Source organism: Xiphophorus hellerii, chromosome 3 (assembly GCF_003331165.1).
Source record: "Xiphophorus hellerii strain 12219 chromosome 3, Xiphophorus_hellerii-4.1, whole genome shotgun sequence".
In the NCBI taxonomy this organism is placed as follows: domain Eukaryota; kingdom Metazoa; phylum Chordata; class Actinopteri; order Cyprinodontiformes; family Poeciliidae; genus Xiphophorus; species Xiphophorus hellerii.
In genome coordinates this window covers 30,853,726-30,872,813 of record NC_045674.1, presented here as the reverse complement: position 1 = coordinate 30,872,813, position 19,088 = coordinate 30,853,726, and the positions used below count along the sequence as shown (strand labels likewise).

Below are 19,088 nucleotides of genomic sequence, written 5' to 3'. Positions count from 1 at the left end.
TAAAAATCTACTCTAAATTTGTTTGATGACAATACAGATCTGACGAGTCTGGCAGTAATCAGGCCTGGATGTGAAAAGTAAAGTTAAACTCAGATTTCTAAATTGCACTTAATCACAGCTAATTCATTATTTAAAATAGAGGTTGTTACCTTTTCACTGGTTGTTCTTTTTTTTTTTTGGCTCTTTTCCCTTCATAAACGAATGCTTTTAATCTATTGGTGATATGTGAGAACAAGCAGTTTGTCATTGATATCTCAGGCGATGGTCTGAATGAAGTAAATATGTTGTGCTGTGTGTGGCAGGTGTCAGCCTGGGGCGGATACGTGTTCATCATCAACCTGATTCCTCTTCACGTGTTTGTCCTCCTGCTAATGCAGCGCTTCAGTAAGAGAGTCTACATAGGTGAGAGGCAGCAGAGAGACAAGCTCTGCAAAAATCATCCTATCTGTTTGTATTAAAAGCATAAACTGAATGTTTGTTGGGTTAGCTTTGCATTCTTAGCAACTCCACTAGCATAGAAAGTACTAAAAGGGTGAGTATTCAGGAGAATGTTTCCTCTACGCCCTTCTGTTCATCCAGAATGTTTCCTGGATGAACTCAAAGTGTAGAGCTCTAGATGCTCTGGAAATCAATTGAATTAGATTTTCATTGAGTACAGAAAAAATAGAAATATGATTTTACTCAATTTCATAATCAGAAAAATCCTTTATTTATCCAAAAGGGAAATTAAATGTCATAACTTGTCATGCATGCATCTTCAAAGAGTTGCTGTGGATGGTGGAAGCCTTTCTGGTAGCAGTCAGTTTTGCAGCAAATCTGAAGTGGCCTCTGACTGAAGGGCAGATATAATATTCAATAGGAACATGTCAGTCGTTGGCAAGCACTGCTTATCCATTTCATTTGCTTTTGTCACTTCTCTTTAAATCTGTACTTTCTGTTTGCTCTGGGGCAACAGCTTTTATTAACATAATTTACCAGGACAATCTCCAGTGTGTGATGAAGATCAGTCAGCCAGGTGTGCTTGATCAGCCGCGCTTAGCTACCTTTTTTGTGTAATATCCTATGAAAGCCGCCATATTGGACCACACCCAGCTTTTCCACTTTGACTTTTTTTCCCCAGTCATTTCTTTCTATTCACCTCAGGTATATTGAAATCATTTTTAGAACCAGAGAGTGACCAACTCATATAAAACCTAAAGTCAATATAGGGTGTATTTATTTATTGATTTACTATAGGTGTATCTGTGCTGGTGGTTTAATCATTAACCTGCTTGTCTCTGCAGCATACAGCACCTTCTACATCTTAGGCCTGATCCTGTCTATGCAGATCCCCTTCGTGGGCTTTCAGCCAATCAGAACAAGCGAACACATGGCAGCAGCAGGTACGTGACCAATCAGAGCGAGTGACGGAGGAAGTTGTATTTAAACAACTTTCCCTGCTGATGAATGTTAATCCTAGTGTCACATGTCAGATTATAGTTTTATAAAAGTCTTTTAGAACTTTAAATGAAGATTACATCACAGTTTGAATCTTGTAATGACATAACGACAGTATGTTCAGATTGAGTGGATGTGAGTCCTCATTGGTCATTTTGTTGGATGGAATATTGCAGTGTTCCTAATGTTTTGCTCCTTTTGCCTGTAGGCGTGTTTGTTCTGCTGCAGGTCTACGCCTTCCTGCAGTATCTGAAGGACCGACTGACCAAGCAGGAGTTCCAGACACTCTTCTTCCTGGGAGTCTCTCTGGCTGCTGGGGTGGTTTTCCTTTCTGTCATCTACCTAACATACACAGGTTGGTGGGGCTTTAAAAAAAAAAAAGATATTTTTGCCTTACACTAGAAACAAAATCTGGATAAATATTTTACTGCTGGTGCTTTGTAGCCCTTGAGATTCACAGCTTTAGACTCTTTCACTAAATATTTCTGTCGTAATCCAACAGAAATAAGACTTCTCTGGAATCCCTCTGACCATTCATAGATCACAAGATTTTCAAGAAGAATAATGATGGAGAAACTATGCTTAAAATTTTAATAACATATCTCACCTTAATCATGCCTTCTGGGTCTTGTTTATGCATGTTCAGGAATGTCTCAAAAAATTAGAATGTCAGAAAAAAAGAGTCATAAATTTTTGTCACTCATTTTAGAAAGTGAAACTCATTTTATGCACATTCTTTGCATATAGTGAAATATTTCACGCCTTGATTTCTTGTTATTTTGATTATCGCTTACAAATAATGAAAATTCAGTGTCTCAGAAAATTAGAGTATTGTGAAAAAGTTAGAATCATGGTGTCCCAATAAGTAAGGCTGTTTTCACACCTGATAGGCCAGTAGACTCGCTTCGAGTGCAGACCAAAATTGCAACATTTGTTCTATTTTTAGCTGCTTTGGTTCTCTTTCACACTTCACCAAGAACCACTGAAGAAAATGACATGAAAACCTCTGATAAAGACATGAGCACAACTTTCTTTTTCACAAAACGTAAAAATAATGGAGTGGCATCAGACTTTAGTGGTTGTAGGATTTGGTTTTGTAAAAGACCATGAACCATTTCTCCCTCTAGTGCTAGACTCACGCATTTGTTTTGGTTGCATTTACCCAGAATGCCCTGTGCTATTGTCCACTTCCTCCTTTTGGAGTGGTATCCAGTCAGCTTGGCATTCAAGATGATTCACCGCACCAGAGTTTACGTCAACCGAATTGAGACGTAAGGTTGTAGATGGACCAGAGTTAGATTTTAATTTTTTTTTAGTCTGCATCAGAGTTTGATTATGCATTCACACCTTCTCAAACGAACTGAACTTTGACTTAGTGAAAAGGTGCAGAGGTTTCCAAAGCCTCTAAATCAGGGGTCTCAAACTCAATTTACCCGGGGGCCGCTGGAGGTAGAGTCTGGGTGAGGCTGGGCCGCATTCACACACACGGTCTCCTCAGCCGAACCTTTCTGATTGCCTATTACCATATTTGGCCGTAGTCAGGCGCTGTAGCAGCCGTAATTGTGTAGTGTCTCTTTAAGATACTCTAGTATTGCTAATGATGTCAGAAGTATGTGCCACGACTTCTCTGTAGAGAGCCTGGGAGAAACGTGCTAGACGGACATGTTAGCTCCCTAACTTTTTAGTAATGTTACGGGTTGTTTGGACGCTGCTCAATTTTCATGTCTGATAATATAGCAGCCGTTCAACCGGGCTTTGTAAGGTTGGTGAAGAGCGTATTTATTAAAGGACAACACTGTGGAATTCCCAGTACCAGTGTGGTTGTGAGTTTTTGACCGTCCTGACGAATCTGCCGCCTCCTCTCCTCCCTTAAACACAACCCAAGCGTTACAGCGCCTAACCTTAATTACGTTACACTGATCAGCAACTTCCGGGTCTAGACTGGATGCTGAAGCACGTGAAGCGGGAGCAGCCGCGGAAATTGCGCATGTACCGCACGCAAATGATGACAAATAGAAAATGCAAATAGGGATGTGCTGTGGTGGCGCAGGGGTTAAGCACAACCCACATAAGGAGGCCTTAGTCCTCGTCGCGGCTGTCGCAGGTTCGATTCCCGGCCTGGCGACCTTTGCCGCATGTCTTCCCCCTTCTCTCATTACCCACTTTCCTGTCAATTAACTATCAAATAAAGGCCACTAGAGCCAATAAAACCTTTAAAAAAAAGAAAAAGAAAATGCAAATAGGCCCGGCCGATGTCCCGCCCCCGAGAGCAATATACTCCACCGTGATTGGTAAGTTCATTCAGCTCCGCACACAACACTGAAAAGTGCCAATTATATCAAACTCGCGGGCCGCACTAACATTAAACTTTCATATTAAGGCGGGGGCCACAAACTATCGTCCCGAGGGCCACAGTTGGCCCGCGGGCCGCGAGTTTGAGACCCCTGCTCTAAATGATGAAAACAGTTATTGACATCCTACGTAAGGAGGAAGAAGCTGGTTGTTCAGAATACTGCATCCAAGCACAGTCATAGCAAGGAAGGAAAAAGTGTAAATCTGCACCAGAACAGGGAGAATTGCAGCCTTGACAGGACTGATGAGCAGAATCCATTCACAAATTTTGGGGATCTTCACAAGGAATGGACTGATGATTAAAGACCTGCTAGGTCCAGATGAATCCTATACATGGGCTACAAATGTTCTGTTCTTGGTGTCAAACCAGAGAGAACGCCTGAAGCCTCTTACCTGGGCTAAAGAGAAAATGAACTGGATGGTTGCTTAGTGGTCCAAAATCCTCTCTTCAGGTGAAGGGTTTTGTTTAATTTCAAAAATGAATGTCCCAGAGTCTGGAGGACCAGAGTCTATGTTAGTCTAAGTCCAGAGTGAGGTTTCCACTGTCGGGGACGGTTTGGGGCGCCAGATATGAGTTTCACTTTCTGAATCGACTGACAAAAAGTATGGAACTTTCTCAACGTGTTCATTACTGTAGATGTGCGCCTATATATCCTGTTGCTGGCTGGTTGCACAAACCATCACCCCCTCGACCCGCTAAGCTAACTCGTCCGTCGATGGTCAACCTCGAGCTCGTTTGACAAATCACTGGCGTAACAGAGGCGTAATGACTTCTACCTGCCCTGCCTCATGGAGATGGCCAACAGGCACTTTAATCCAGTGTTTTGTTAAAGGGTTTCTATGAGATCACCCTGAAAACCTGAGATTAAACGGCTGCCGTTGTATTTAGTTTGGATGATGAAGCTAATTGTCTGGCAAAAGCTAATGCGGAGCTGAAGAGCGCTTTAGTCCATTCCTGTTCATGCCGCAGAGTCGTGCTGCGAGGGAACAACTCTGGAATTAGCGAGCAAAGGTTGTTTTGATAGCAATTACCATGATGGGGCTTTTACCCTGTCAGTGATAATGGGTCTGCTTTTTCAACTGGTAACTCAGGCACAACAACAAGCTCACTACAGTCAAATCACTCAGTTCTAACAGCTCAGGAACGACAAAACGAGGTGAACACTCTGCTGGCCGCTTCTCTTCTTAGCTGGCAAAATGCTGTTAAAATACTTTCTGTTCCACACGGAGCCTGTTCTCATTCTTAACACATTTATGCTAATGACATAAACAAAATAATAAACCCCTTGAAGAGAAGGGCAGCCATTTACAAATATACAACACAAATATGATACTTTGTTCCCCCCCCCCTACTTTTACGACCTGTTGCTAAATCAAATCTAAAATCTAATCTGTGTTTAAAAATGTATGCCGTTTTTACTGTTTCTGCACAAATCATCTAGTTATGACAAACTGCTAATCAGAACCATAACTGCACAGGTGCTACAGCACTGAAGCAGTTTGTTCAAAGAATTAGCAGCTATTTCTGTTCAGATAAAACATAATCATTCTTATTATTTAGCCCTCTACCCTGTCATTGGTAGTACAAATATTTGATTTATGGGATCTAGAAATGATGTGTTTTAGAAATAAAGTATCACATGTATTATTTGTGCAGCAGGTGGCAAAGACTTAGCTCAGTGAGGAAGGAAACACACAGATAGTGTGTTGGCATAAAACACTTTTAGTGCCCAGTTTGGACCAGATTACTGCTAGGACAGATTAGAATTTGTGCTCAAACCAAAATGTTTCTAAGTGACCTTTTGTTGATCAACTAATATAACCACATGTATCCAGTATACTTTAAACTAGACTTTAAAGTAGTTTCAGAGTGTGGCTGTTAAAGAGAAAATTTAATGTAAAGTGTATGGGTGCCACCAAGTGGTCAAATTATTAGGAAATTTGACCACTTGGTGGTATTAGTTCATCACACTTCAAACATTTGACATGCAGAGAACATAAATCTTTAACAGTCCAGACAAAGCGTCTGCACAGTGTAGCATGGGATTTTAAAAGTAAAAGTTTCTTTTATGACATTTATTGTGTATATTTGTGTTTTAGTTTTACCTGTCTTTTATTTAAAAAAATCTTTTTCTTATTATCTTTATTGTAACGAATTGTGCAGCACTTTGGTCAACATCCACTATATGAATAAATTATCAGTATGTACATTCTGAAGCAGTGGCTCATATGTGTAGTATACAGCTGATGGTATCTCAGAGATGCATAAATGAAAATTTGGACCAAAGTTAATACTGTATTAACAGTTATTGGCAGTCATGGCCAATAACTGATATTTACTGATGTTATATGTATATTTTCCTACACCTTTGTAAAAGTGACCACTCTGGTTACATTGCTTCTCTGCTTCAGTTAAACTACCCACAATCCTCTTCGCCATCACTGTCACATAATCAAATAAATTCCACATGACCAGCTTCCTCCTGAAACACAAACGCAACAAGAGGGAAATAAACATTAGTTGCTATTAGCAACCTTGTTTTACTTATTGGACCAATACCGATATGTTAAATGATTAATATGGGATCGATACAACAAGTTAAAAAGCAACTTATGTTGGATCTATACCGATATTTAAAAAAATTACTTATATCTGATCAATGCTGATATATCGTGTACCCCTAATCTCAGAGGCGTCGTCTTCATTCCATGTTATCTTTAGAAAACATGGAATAGGTTGCCATGGTGACACATGTAACCTGTAGATCACATTGCATATGCTGCAGTGTCAGACATGTTGATGTTCACCTGTGCAGTGGGTCTTCCCATGCAGGGCAGATAAACTACTGTATAGATGTCACACCACTGGCACACACCCTGCAGTGTGTGTTCATGCTGGTGTGTTTGTGAGTGTAGCATTTAGCTCAAATATTGCGTGTGTTTCCCCTCCAGGGTACATTGCTCCGTGGAGCGGCCGGTTCTACTCCCTGTGGGACACCGGGTGAGTTCTCACAGTCCTGACCTCAGCCCTGCTGATTCAAGACATTCCTTTCTGTAGAATAACATTCATGGGGGGAGATAAAGTGGAAGAAGAGCATCTAAAGGCTGCTGCTGATGTCTCTACTTCACAGTTACGCTAAGATCCACATTCCTATCATAGCCTCGGTGTCGGAGCATCAGCCCACCACCTGGGTCTCGTTCTTCTTCGACCTCCACATCCTGGTCTGTACGTTCCCCGCTGGCCTCTGGTTCTGCATCAGGAACATTAATGATGAACGCGTCTTCGGTAAGCTCTCGTCAGAACATCGACATGTTGTTTACAGCAGAGGTCCTGAAACTGGCAGCCAGAGTTATCAGAACTACTATGACGATTTTTAAGCAAAGTTGGTGTTTACTGACAGAAAGTGAAGTAGGTTCCAGTGGAAAGCTATTATGTAGTTACCATCACTGCAAGCAAACTGTTAGGAGAGGGAACTCTGTCGTTTCACAGTGACCGCCTGTAGAATTTTATGGCCATATCAAGGTTATGGATGACCTTAGAGGACCGGTAAAGGCAGAGTGTATTTATAAAACTATCCATGAAAGCTGCAGTTTATAACTTTTAGAAAAAAACCCATTGTTTTAAAGATTTGTTGAAACTATTACCATCCTGTGACAGTATGTTATGGAACAGATAATCTGTGAAAAAATGGAGCTTCTCTGTCTTCTCCCAGTGCTAATTGGAAACAACCAATCAGAGCCAGGAGGCGGGGCTTAGCTCTGTCTTTTTCTCTAGCTGTCTATCTCTCTTTTTTTTGTGGCATTTAGCAAATAGTAATAATTGAAGTAATTCTAACTGACCTGAAACAAGAGAAGTTTGGTCTGCTGTAACTTTAGACAGTAAGGAATAAAAAGTGTTTTTGTCTTTTTTAAAATTATTATTATTCAAGAGTATGTAAACTTGTGGTTTCATCTATAGCTCAGTGCCTCTAACCTCATCTGCCTCCTGCCTCCAGTGGCGCTGTACGCCATCAGCGCCGTGTACTTCGCCGGCGTCATGGTGCGCCTGATGCTCACTCTGACCCCGGTGGTGTGCATGCTGTCGGCCGTGGCCTTCTCCAGTGTTTTCGAGCATTACCTGGGCGACGACATGAAGAGACAGAGTCCACCCGCCGAGGACAGCAGCGACGAAGACGACAGGAAGAACGCAGGAAACCTCTATGATAAGGTGAGGGGCCGCTGGGGGACCGAGGTGTGCAGCCTTACCCATGATTGGCCAGCTAGCTGTTGTTTTGAACTGAATGCAAAGTTAGAAAATAAATCTGTTGAACCCAGAACTCCTCAAGAAGCCGTTTTAGCTTCACCTGGTTAAATAATGCAAAAAAAAATCCAACATCTTCTGTTAAGCACATTTTGCTATTTCTAATATTGTATAAAAAAAGGCGGAAAGTGGTTAAATGAAAAATCTGCAGAATGTAAAAAATGTTTCTGTTTGTCTGAATAATCTATGGCTAATATAACAGTTAGCTGCAGCTCTAAAAAGTATCTAAAAAGCCTTTTTAGAATTTTTATGACATCTGATCCAACATGACAGTTGAAGTGATTGATAACCAGCTGCTTTCTGCTGCATGTGTGTAATAATCCTACTGGACCTCCACTAACCCGTCCTGACTGCGCCCCCTGCAGGCCGGCAAGGTGAGGAAACACGTGTCTGAGCAGGAGAAGCCGGAGGAGGGCCTGGGCCCCAACATTAAGTCCATCGTCACCATGCTGATGCTCATGCTGCTCATGATGTTCGCCGTCCACTGCACCTGGGTCACCAGCAATGCCTACTCCAGCCCCAGCGTGGTGCTGGCGTCCTACAACCACGACGGGTACGCTGACTCGCAAGCCGGGGTCATTGGCGGGGGGTTCAAAGCAAGCACATGGATGACATGTTTCCATCTGTCCTGGTCAGGTCCCGGAACATCCTGGACGACTTCCGGGAGGCGTACTACTGGCTGAGGCAGAACACGGACGAACACGCCAGAGTGATGTCATGGTGGGACTACGGCTACCAGATAGCAGGCATGGCCAACCGGACCACTCTGGTGGACAACAACACCTGGAACAACAGCCACATCGCTCTGGTGAGAGCCCCCTCTGCTTCCACACAGCTTTTCATTAAAGACTCTCCAAATGATGATAAATAACCCTGCAGATCCCCCACATGGTGAATCCTCTAACAGAAGTATAATTAAGGGAGCAGGATCTTGTGGTTTTCAGCCACATGGTCACATTTTATATAAAAATTAAATAGCTGTTAACTTCAGTTGTTATATATCACGTTACTTCAAAGAAATTTGACTTTGTTATTTAGCGCCTTGAAACTGGGCCTCTGTTTCTTTAAGAAGCTCCTGCGTTTTCTGAAACTCCGCCTCCAGGACGTCCTCACAACATGGCTCTTCTATTAACCCTTTAATGTTTTTATGAGTTTCACTGAGAAGTAGCTCAGCTGATGCTCAGTTCCACCAGGTGTTTGCTAATTGCTGTTGGCTAGTCTGAAGGAGACTCTCATAGAAACATTTCAAGCCTTTATTTCTTGAAACTTTGATCATTATGGTTTACAGAGAATGAAAACCCAAACTTTATTGTCTCAGACATTTAGAATATACTTCATAGAATAACTAGGAAACTGATGGTTTTCACACATAAATCAGCAAATGAATTCCAAACACCTGCTGAGGCTTCCTGAACCTCTAAACTTCTCTGAGTCAGTAGGACACACTGACTGAAGAAATGTCCACAAGAAGAAGCTGATTGTTCAGAGTGTTGAATTTAAGCATATTAACAGAAAATTAAGTGGAAGGAAAAAGTGTGGATGGATAATCACATACTTAAGAGCATTGTCAAACAGACTCCATTTAAACATTTTTGGGGAGCGAACACCATATTATTAGTCAAAGGAACACAGACTGCTACAGAAGATCCTTCCTATGCACAGCTGGAATCTTCTGGAACGATTCTCGGAAGAAAAATAAATAACAAATTCCTACAAGATCAAACTATCAGATTATTATTGGGTTGAATGAAATCTGCTTTAAGGTCCTTCATCCGTTAATGAACAGCGGTTTGGTTTAAACGTGGTGGATGCTCTGAGAATGAAGTGTCGTCTTCATCATCCTCCACCAAGAGGAAGATGTGTTCCCCTGTGGCTGAACAATGAGTGTGTGCTCAGTGTGGTGTGTGTATTCTGATGCAGGTGGGCAAGGCAATGTCGTCCAACGAGTCGGCAGCCTATGACATCATGAGGTCTCTGGACGTGGACTATGTCCTGATCATCTTCGGCGGGGTGATCGGCTACTCCGGGGACGACATCAACAAGTTCTTATGGATGGTTCGCATTGCTGAGGGGGAGCACCCGAAGGACATCAGGGTAAGTTGACCTCTGACCCCCGCAGGTATCAAGACTTTTTTTTATCGCTTTTCTGACCCGACCCCGCTCTGACCACAGGAGAGCGACTACTTCACCCCCCAGGGAGAGTTCCGGGTGGACAAGGCCGGCTCGCCCACGCTGCTCAACTGCCTCATGTACAAGATGTCCTACTACCGCTTCGGAGAGATGCAGGTACCGGCTGCTTCACCGCGGTTACCACAGCAACCAGTGTCATCAAACCAGAACACCGCCTTTACGTTTTTCTGTTTCTGTTCACGTCTGGTATAAAGCTGGACTTCCGGACCCCTCCCGGCTTCGACCGGACCCGGAACGCCGAGATCGGCAACAAGGACATAAAGCTGAAGCACCTGGAGGAGGCCTTCACCTCCGAGCACTGGCTGGTCCGGATATACAAGGTGAAGAGGCTGGAGAACCGGGACCGGCTGGAGGGCAAGCTGCGCAGCACCGACGTCCTCAGGCAGAAGTACACCTCCAAAAAGGTAAGGGTCAGGGTTACGCTAACGCTAACATGCATTTCATACGCATCAGTGACAGATTCACCTTCCATCAGGACAATCACTGCAAAACACCAAATATTAACAAGTAGCTTTAGTTTCTACTGCAAATAACTTGGTACTCTTGAAATAAATCAAAACCTACAAGTAACTTTACAATAAGAAGTAGGAGATTGTTTTAAGTAAATGATTTCTTAATATTGATTTTAAATATATAATACTTCCACTGGTAGATTATTTTACTTATTACAATATATTTTTTCCATGTAATTAATAAATTGCGTTAAAACAAGTTCATCTCTGTCTGAAAAGTTAAGTTAGTTTTGTCTTATTTCAAGTGAACTTCAACATCTTCACTAGAAACTAGAATAAAAACACTTGGTAAGATTTGGTCATTTTGCAGCTACAGTTAAAATGTCCTAGTCAACGTCCAGACCTAAATGTAATAAATCTGGGAAATATTGACGCTCTGTCAATCTCTGCCCAATCAGGAAGGCTTAAACAAAATAAAGTCACCACCAAAACTATTTTTTTGTAAAAACTAGGAATCATTTTCCATCCAGATCAAAATGATGTCCTACTGAAATACAGTACATACAGTATATGGTTGCAACATGATTAAATCTGAAAAACAAAATGAAAAGGGTTGAATACTTCTGAATAATTTCAACCCTGATGTGTATTTATTGTTTTGTTCTTCCTGTGTGCAGACAGCCAAGAGGAAGCGGGGCTTCATCAGGAACAAGCTGTCCCTGAAGAAGGGGAAGAAAATGACCAAGAAGTCTCTGTAGGGAGCTGACCACCAGCAGACCCAGACCGACAGCAGGACAGGAGACCTCCACCCAGAAACACACACACACACACACACAGCAGGAGTAAAGACGCAGCAGATCAAGACCAATCAACTTCTCCAGAAGGTTTCGTCCGGAAACGGAGCGCTGCTCATCCATTAGCCAACAGGAGGCGCAGCAGAAACAAAACCATAACCTTTTGACCTTCCCTTATTGTAACCACAGCGGGACGCTAGAGCCAAACGTTAACTGCTCTTCCTTCAGGAACTCATGACAGCTCTCCAGCTCTTCCAGAAGGTTGCTTCAGTCAGACAGGCTGGAAACCAGCCGCCATGTTTCCATCTGCTGGGTCAACACAATTTATCACGCCTCACCGGATTCTGTCACTTTTACTTTAAACGTAACTCCAAACCCGCGTCCTGCCTGCAGATTTCGATGTTTGTGCAGCATTACCGTGCTTTTTAATTTCCCCCCAGTCACACAGTTCCCCGGTTTCCCTTTTCGCTTCTGGATGCTGCGGTGAAAACCCGTTTGAGTCTTGCCGGAGCCGACTTTACCTCTGCTGTGAGGCTTCTGCCACAACATCCAGCCGTTGGCGTCAGGACAGGCCTCATCAGAAACAGCTGGGTCTTTTCCTCAGCTGCTCTGTTAGGGGGGGAAGTATTTATTAGACGGACAGCGGACGGCGCAGAGACTAAAGCGAGCGCGCCCGTCCTGTCCTCGTAATGCAAGGTTTTTATCCGGGCTCCATTTTCAGAGAGAAAACGTTCTTCCATCAATTGTAATGATCTGGATGCAGGTGTGGGAGTTGATCATACCTTTTGGAATAAAGAGGTTCAAATAAAGTTTCTTTAACACTTGTTTTTCTTGGACAGTGTGAATTGATCTGGTGTGTTTCAAAGTGGGGCCCATAAGGGGGCGCTGTGGTGACCTCAAAGTTAGAGGGAAGATGAGGGGAAAAAAATGCAAAAAACTAATTTTTATCGTAAATTGACCTGCTTTTCAATCCTGTTTTTTTTTTTTTTTAAATATATCAAATATAAGTTTAAATAATTTAAAATTACTCCTCAAGCAAGAAATGGAAACGTGACAAGAAAAAAACTGGAGGACACTACTGCAAAAAACCACCAGAAAATTTGATCAGATTGACATAAAAATTACATATTTTATGATCCGGAGGGGATTGTGATGAAAAATTGCATTAATGGGTCATAGTCATAATATATTGTCAGGTAATAAAATATTCCACCACAGAACTCATAGCCAACTAACATCAGACAGTATGAAGCAGCATTTATGATAAATGATTGTAATAATTATTGGATAGTGAATTAATAAATGAGGTAAAATTCTTCTTTAGTAAATTCATTGGTGCAATTTAAGTGTATTGATTTATTTATTGGGCCATTTATATATTTCAGATTTTATTTGTAGCTGAGGTTTGGTCCTCCATGGCGTTCTGCTGCTGTAACACAGAATGTCTCTGTACAGACAGACGGGACTCCTGACACGGTGAGCTACAGGCAGCGCTGTGCTGGGTTTCTAAATATGCCTTTATATCTCATCGATGTCCCAGTTTTCCTTCTTTTTTCAGTGGTGCTGATTTCAGAAGGTTTAGACCCAGTTAGAACCTGGAGCAGTGATGCTGGTATTTCTAGTGAAGTTAAAGAGTCATGGCAGTAGACGGACCAGCGGGCTGATCCGTCTCTACGGTTCGGTCAGGTCTTTAACAATCTGAGGACAGCTGCCAAGGATAATTTGTTCTCGTCCACTCGTCTAAAGTGGAAAAAAAAAGTCATTACACAAAATGAACAATGGAGAGATTTAAAAACGCTGAAAAAAACTCAGGAGTCTGGCTTTTTAAAAGCAACAGAAAGAGTAGAGGAGTTGCTGGAGACGTCAGAGCGGTACCGGATACAGATGAAAGTGTTTGTGGGTTTTGTCAGAAACGATCGCCGGTCCAGACGGGACCAGTTCAGCTGGAGATTTATGAGCTGCAAACACAGGAGAATGGAGACGTCCTTTCAGACCAAACATGACAACATTTAACTCCTTAACATCGCTTCTGGTTTCTATCCCTCACTCCAGTCTTCCATTTAGTCGTTCTCTTCCTCTTCGTCGTCTCCGAATGACAGCAGACTGTTATTTTTAACTTTCTTCCCAGATTTTCTATCTTTGTCCTCCTCCTGCTCTCCTGCTCTGTCCTCCTTCTTCTTCTTCTTGCTGGAGCTGGCAGTGATGCCCTGGAACTTGTCAGAGGACGAGCGCTTGGCTGGTTTCTTGAAGAGAATTTTGCCGTCTGGAGGAGCTTCTTCACCTGTGAACGGGACAGAGAGGAAACGGCGAAGGGTTTTAACGCTGCGAATGCTGCCGCCTCCCGTTCTGTAACTAGAGGAGCGTCCTGACCTTTCTCGCCCTCGCCTTCGTCTCGCAGTTCGTCCTTGAGCTTCTTCACCTCGTCTGCACTCAGGTCTCCGCTTTTTAGGACCACCACTTGAGGCAGTTCGTCTTCTTTGTCGCTTCCGCTGTCGTCGTCCGGCGTGGGCATCGCCTGACGCTGAGAGAGCGCAGAGAGAAAAAGTTCTAATAAGGTCAAATCTAACATGTTGAGTTTCACTAGAGGATTGATTGTATAGAATGTTCACCAGGGTTATAAAACTGTAACTCAAGTTTAGTTTTACTTTTGTTGTGACTTTTTGTCTAATTCAGTTAACTTTTGGAGTGTGCTAGCTAGCTTTTATTAGTTAAATCTTGTTTAATTTTTATTAGTTACCGTAATAGTTTTTTACAAACTGGTTAATTTCTTAGGTGTATTCAAAAGATCAAAGTATTGTATTGTGATTATGTATACATCCATTGGGTAATAAATACTCAACAGGAGATGGTACTTTCAGAAGATTTATTTAATTATTGTTGAACATCAGCTGAAGTTTTCTCCCAATTTTTTCTGCCTCCATTTTGATATCCAGCTTATGTGCTGCCAGGAGGAGAATGGAGAACATTAATCTGCTAACAGTCGACGTTAACTGCTTGTGTCGTGGAAAAAAATATATATATAATTACACGTCATTTTAAAAGGCTAATAAATAAACAATAAAACAATAATAAACATTTCATATGTTTTTTAAACACATGATATAATTACGGTTAGTTAAAGGTTTTTTTTTTTCCCAGTAATCATTTTTATTTCCGTTAACAAAAATGTTTTCTCAATTTCCGTTTTCATTGTTTGATGTACACAGTGCAACCATTTTACTAGGCTCACCTGTTCAGTTAAGCCAGGATGTGCAGAACACCATGTAAGCAGCTAAAGCAAATGAGTCGGATTAGCAGTACTAGCCAAAAACTTATGGTTCCATCCAAGAGGTCTTACTGTGAAATATCGTCTGAGCTGACCAGATATTGAGCTGCTAACATGTCATAAGACCGACATACAGTAACAGTGAGTCTTCAGTCAGAGGTCTCTTTAGATTTTTTGAAAGACCGACTGCTACTGGAGATCCTTCCTGCCTACAGCATCACCATCTATGAGTCTTTGAAGATACTTGGATGATATGAGTTTATGACATTTCATTTCTTTTTGGGATAAATTAAGTAATTTTGAATATAACTAAATTATTACCAAGAAAATAACTTCATCACCAAACATACCTTGGATTTATGGAAGGATAAAAGAGTCTAAAATGGCGCTGCCCACCTCCTGCAGTTACCTGATAATGCAGCCCAGTTTAAGAACCGACTGTGTAAATGTTGGTTCTCTTCTTCAGAGACCAAATACTGAAGTAACATTTCATTTCATAATTCATTCCCTTAAGATCCGAATAATTTCTTCCTCTGCTTAATGTGGAAAAAATGCTGTAAAGCTGTAATGAGAGGCTGATTAAAAATGTTTCGTCTAAATTTGATAACTAGTTAAATAATTTTTGGGGAGGGACAAAATCGATTCCCTGTTACTTAATTAGAGATGAAACGGGTCGCCACCTGAAGCTGACTGTGTCCCACTTCTACAGAATCTTACCTTGGTGTCAACATTTGGTCCTTCTTTGTATCCCACGTCGGTTTTAAACTTCTTCAGGAAGGACGGCTCCGCCGGTTTGACCCACGACACGCCGCTGGCTTTCCCTTTATTCATCGCTAAATGATCTACAACAGAAGCTCAGCTAACGGGCTAACCAAACAGTCAAGGCTAATGCACCAAAACATGAACGTGACTACAGGAGCTGCTGTGATTGGTGCAAAACATCGCCGCAATGTGAAAAACCCGGAATGCGGAAAACTAGTGACGCTTTCAAAATAAAATCATTCATTATTCTAAAATTATATTTTAATGCGTTTGTTTTTGTCAATAATCTTGATTAAGAATAGTACGTGCAATTCTACATATTGATCAATCAATCTTTATTGCTGCGTGTGACTTTTCAACTTTGGCTGCGTGTGACTTTTCAACTTTGTCCAAAGAAAGTTTTAGCAGATGGAGTTTGTGTTTCGCTTAGTGTAGATATCTATGCACTTATTTATGTAACAATAATTTTAAAATTATATTAATTTGTAAGCTATTCTACTTTTTTATTTTCAGATATTTGTATGGAGTCCAACGCTTTTTGCAGACTAACAACAAACAAAACAAAGCACAATGTATCGTTTCATGTTCATTATCACATTGAGTTTAAAATCTGATTTATAGAGTTGTTGATAGATACAACCTCAATATAACGAAATGTATTCCATTATATTGGTAGGAGAAGATACCCAGAAATGTTGATATTAATTTTGTTGGATCTTTCTTCTTGTAAATTTTAATGCCACTTACCATACTGGAAAGAATTGTGTTTTGTTAAATGTAGTATTAAAAAATTGTGCATTTTTTGTGTAGTAAATCTAATCCATTAATACTGATAAACTGTAATTTAATAATTGGCTTTCCAAGTTTGACAAGTTTATGTATTATCTTTTTGTCCTCGGTCAAATTGTTGATGTCTCCTTAAAACAGTTAGGAGTCCATAAGTTGCAAACAGTGTGTGTGTGGTCTGTTTCATATCATAGGTTTCTGGGTATCATGAGGAGCTCTATCGAAAGTATTTTTGCGTGACATTTTTGCCCAGTCACGTGGTAAAAGTGACATTTTGTGACACTTTTGGCTTTCCATGGAGCTCCGCCGTCATACACAGTCTCAGAATGACAATCTGTTGGCATGCTTTTATTGTGAAACTGTCCAGCGCGTGCAGCCGGATTCATCTGTCGGCTCATTTCAAAGATGGAGTTCAGCTCTGTTTACGCGCTGTCAGCGGGCTTTCTGGCCGCTGCTGGCTCTCTGTCTGCGAAGCTAACCCTCGGCGCAGACTACCTGAGGGAGATGTGTGAGTCCGGCCTGAGCGGCTGGACTCAGAGTCCCGGCGGAGCCACACGGTGTGACTGGGTAACAGCCTTTTTAAACCTTCCGGGTTCCTTCGTTGAATAAAACTGGTTGTTCCAGTGTGAAGAGGTTGAAGTTGCGGCACATATCTTTACATTTGTCAAACATTTTATCTACAGTTTTATCCAAATAAAATTAGAATATTATTTCAGTTATTCAGTACAAAAAAAAAAAAGTTATATTATTATCTAAACGTTTTTACTATGGCTTATGAAAACGCAAAATTACAATTTTCTGAAAATTTCAACCAAAGCGTTATGGCAGCCGACAAACTGCAAAGAAGGAAAATGTTGCTGAGGAAACTGTTCAGAGTGCAGAATCCAATTATTAACACAAAAATAACTGGATGGGAAAAGATGTACAAGCAACAGAGAAAACTGCTGCCTTCAGGTAAAACACAGAGGATTTATGGAGAATCAGAGGAAGATGAGACACCAGAGCCAACAGATTGTTTTAATCTGAGCGTCTTCAACACTTCAGTAGTCCCACATGCGGATTCCCTCTATTTTATTTTGCATTGATGCAGTCATTTATAATATAAATATATAAAAGCACACTTATATATTTGTATTAAAAATATATTTTTCAAATACATAAATGTGAATTCTAATTTTCATTGTGTTGGTGTTATGTTGTTAAAGAGTCCCTCTTTATTTCAGAATAATTTAGTCAAAGTGTTGCAGTTTTCAAATTGGAATCTATCCAGTTTGTTTCAGACAGTTCAACTACAGTAAAATCACCCACTTCTCAATTTTTATACACAGTGTAAAGGTTTCAAAAACAATAAACTGTGTATAAAAAAAACTGTCTTTAATGTTTGACTTGTGATTCTAAGTAGGACTCTACGTAAGTAGCTAACAGTCGCTCTGTTCTCAGCTCCATGTTCCCCTTCGGCTGTTGTGTGGAGTCCTGCTACTCAGTTGTAACACTTTAATGTGGACAATGTTCTCCAAGGCTCTCCGTCACGGCTCTTCTTCAGCAGGGGTCACCGTCACCACCACCGCCTCCAACTTCATCTCCTCTGTAAGCGTTAGCCAGAAGCTCATAGGCTCAAAGTTTCTGTTTGGGAAACCTTCACATTCCTGTTGCATCCCTGTTGGTTTGTCCAGGCTGTCATTGGGAGGCTCATCTTTGGTGAGACTCACAGCACCCTCTGGTGGATGGGCATCTCTCTCACTCTCTGTGGACTGCTGGTAATGCACAGTGCGACTCCTCAAACGTCCCCACAAGAGGCCGAGAAAAAGGATAAGTGATGGATCAGGGAGAGACGTTTGTCGAACTTCTCACTGTACTTTAAATTGCACATATTGTTGGACAAAGCGAGGCAAGCCAGGAAGTATTCAACATCTAGAATTGGTTTTCAGTGGTTTTAGAAGACTTGTTTTCCAAGAGGCTAAGTGGTACCAGTGACTGCAGTGGGCCCCAAAAGCAGGCCTGTCATCTTTTATCTCGTTTGGACTGAGCTGTACGGTAGGAATGGTAAGGAATGTCTCTAGTCTCTAGCATGAGACATGCTAGTGTATGTCTCATGCACTAGTATGAGACAAGCGATGATGTCTTTCTGTCTCCCAATCAATGGACTGTGTTGTATGATGCTAGTTAGCTCCGTACCGTTGTCTGAAGACCCACAGACCTAGAACTGAAGGCTCTAGGTCTATAGGACCTTCTGTTTCCATTGTCTGTTACAGTGGAAACAGACAAAATGTCGTACAGAACCGTTCCGACCCGGGTTCTACAGCTCAGTGGAAATAAGGTTTTAGAGCTTGAGCTGGGTGACTGATAAGTTACCAATCAGAAACTTGTAAAAGCCCTTTAAATCCTGATCAGTAAAATTAGATTATATTTCCTGTTGACTTGGACTTGTCAGGTTGTGGCTGATGCCTCTAATCAGTGAATACTTGTAATTACTAAATCGTTTAGAATAAAAATAAATTCATACTTTGGTTCTATTATTAGCTTGTGATGAGTTTTTTTTCTTAACAGTTTAACTTGTTCCTATTAGGGATACGTTTGCGTCATCCTTGGCTTTAGAAACAGATTTAATCCAGGAACCCAGGCTGCAGGAAACTGAAAAACTACAATTCACAAAAAGTTCACGTATGAGTTTATTTTGTTCAGGTATGAGAAAGCTCTACAAAATGCTTGCTTTGTTCATGTTTTCACTCCACCTTGTGGTGGCTTTATGC

At 41.4% G+C, this 19,088-nt stretch overlaps 3 protein-coding genes across 4 annotated transcripts in view; 2 read left to right on the top strand and 1 right to left on the bottom strand.

Moving 5' to 3' along the window:
• Positions 1-12,330, top strand: part of LOC116716969 (dolichyl-diphosphooligosaccharide--protein glycosyltransferase subunit STT3B-like) — a 30,764-nt gene extending 18,434 nt beyond the window's left edge. Inside the window, exons 5-16 of the mRNA XM_032558000.1 lie at positions 303-402; positions 1,284-1,382; positions 1,646-1,792; positions 6,742-6,790; positions 6,921-7,075; positions 7,785-7,996; positions 8,455-8,642; positions 8,726-8,897; positions 10,010-10,183; positions 10,262-10,375; positions 10,474-10,683; positions 11,409-12,330. Coding sequence (XP_032413891.1) covers positions 303-402; positions 1,284-1,382; positions 1,646-1,792; positions 6,742-6,790; positions 6,921-7,075; positions 7,785-7,996; positions 8,455-8,642; positions 8,726-8,897; positions 10,010-10,183; positions 10,262-10,375; positions 10,474-10,683; positions 11,409-11,489 — 1,701 coding nt within the window. The 3' untranslated portion in view covers positions 11,490-12,330. The remainder of the gene's footprint in view (positions 1-302; positions 403-1,283; positions 1,383-1,645; positions 1,793-6,741; positions 6,791-6,920; positions 7,076-7,784; positions 7,997-8,454; positions 8,643-8,725; positions 8,898-10,009; positions 10,184-10,261; positions 10,376-10,473; positions 10,684-11,408) is intronic.
• Positions 12,331-12,629: 299 nt separating this feature from the next.
• Positions 12,630-15,709, bottom strand: kiaa1143 (KIAA1143 ortholog). Of its 2 annotated transcripts, none has more exons than XM_032558006.1 (3): positions 15,508-15,709; positions 13,905-14,046; positions 12,630-13,806 (listed from the first exon to the last, which is right to left on the bottom strand). In XM_032558006.1, exons 1-3 carry the CDS (start codon positions 15,619-15,621, stop codon positions 13,586-13,588), a joined length of 477 nt encoding a protein of 158 aa, XP_032413897.1. In that variant the 5' UTR covers positions 15,622-15,709; the 3' UTR covers positions 12,630-13,585. The 2 variants fall into 2 exon arrangements, with proteins under 2 accessions (XP_032413897.1, XP_032413896.1); XM_032558005.1 differs by having other exon boundaries at positions 13,896-14,046; positions 15,508-15,705.
• Positions 15,710-16,712: 1,003 nt separating this feature from the next.
• On the top strand, positions 16,713-18,854 carry LOC116717180 (transmembrane protein 42-like). Its single transcript, XM_032558348.1, has 3 exons — positions 16,713-16,905; positions 17,779-17,925; positions 18,012-18,854. The coding sequence occupies exons 1-3, from the start codon at positions 16,744-16,746 to the stop codon at positions 18,153-18,155; spliced, it is 453 nt and encodes a 150-aa protein (XP_032414239.1). The 5' UTR covers positions 16,713-16,743; the 3' UTR covers positions 18,156-18,854.
• Positions 18,855-19,088: the final 234 nt, after the last annotated feature.

Excerpts from the sequence above, each read along its gene's own strand:
- kiaa1143 (XM_032558005.1), bottom strand. The coding sequence starts at position 15,621 with ATGAATAAAGGGAAAGCCAGCGGCGTGTCGTGGGTCAAACCGGCGGAG. Across the intron at positions 14,047-15,507 it reads GACCAAATGTTGACACCAAG|CGTCAGGCGATGCCCACGCC; the intron begins GTAAGATTCTGT and ends GCGCTCTCTCAG. Across the intron at positions 13,807-13,895 it reads CGAAGGCGAGGGCGAGAAAG|GTGAAGAAGCTCCTCCAGAC; the intron begins GTCAGGACGCTC and ends TCCCGTTCACAG.
- LOC116717180 (XM_032558348.1), top strand. The coding sequence starts at position 16,744 with ATGGAGTTCAGCTCTGTTTACGCGCTGTCAGCGGGCTTTCTGGCCGCT. Across the intron at positions 16,906-17,778 it reads GAGCCACACGGTGTGACTGG|CTCCATGTTCCCCTTCGGCT; the intron begins GTAACAGCCTTT and ends CTCTGTTCTCAG. Across the intron at positions 17,926-18,011 it reads CCTCCAACTTCATCTCCTCT|GCTGTCATTGGGAGGCTCAT; the intron begins GTAAGCGTTAGC and ends TGGTTTGTCCAG.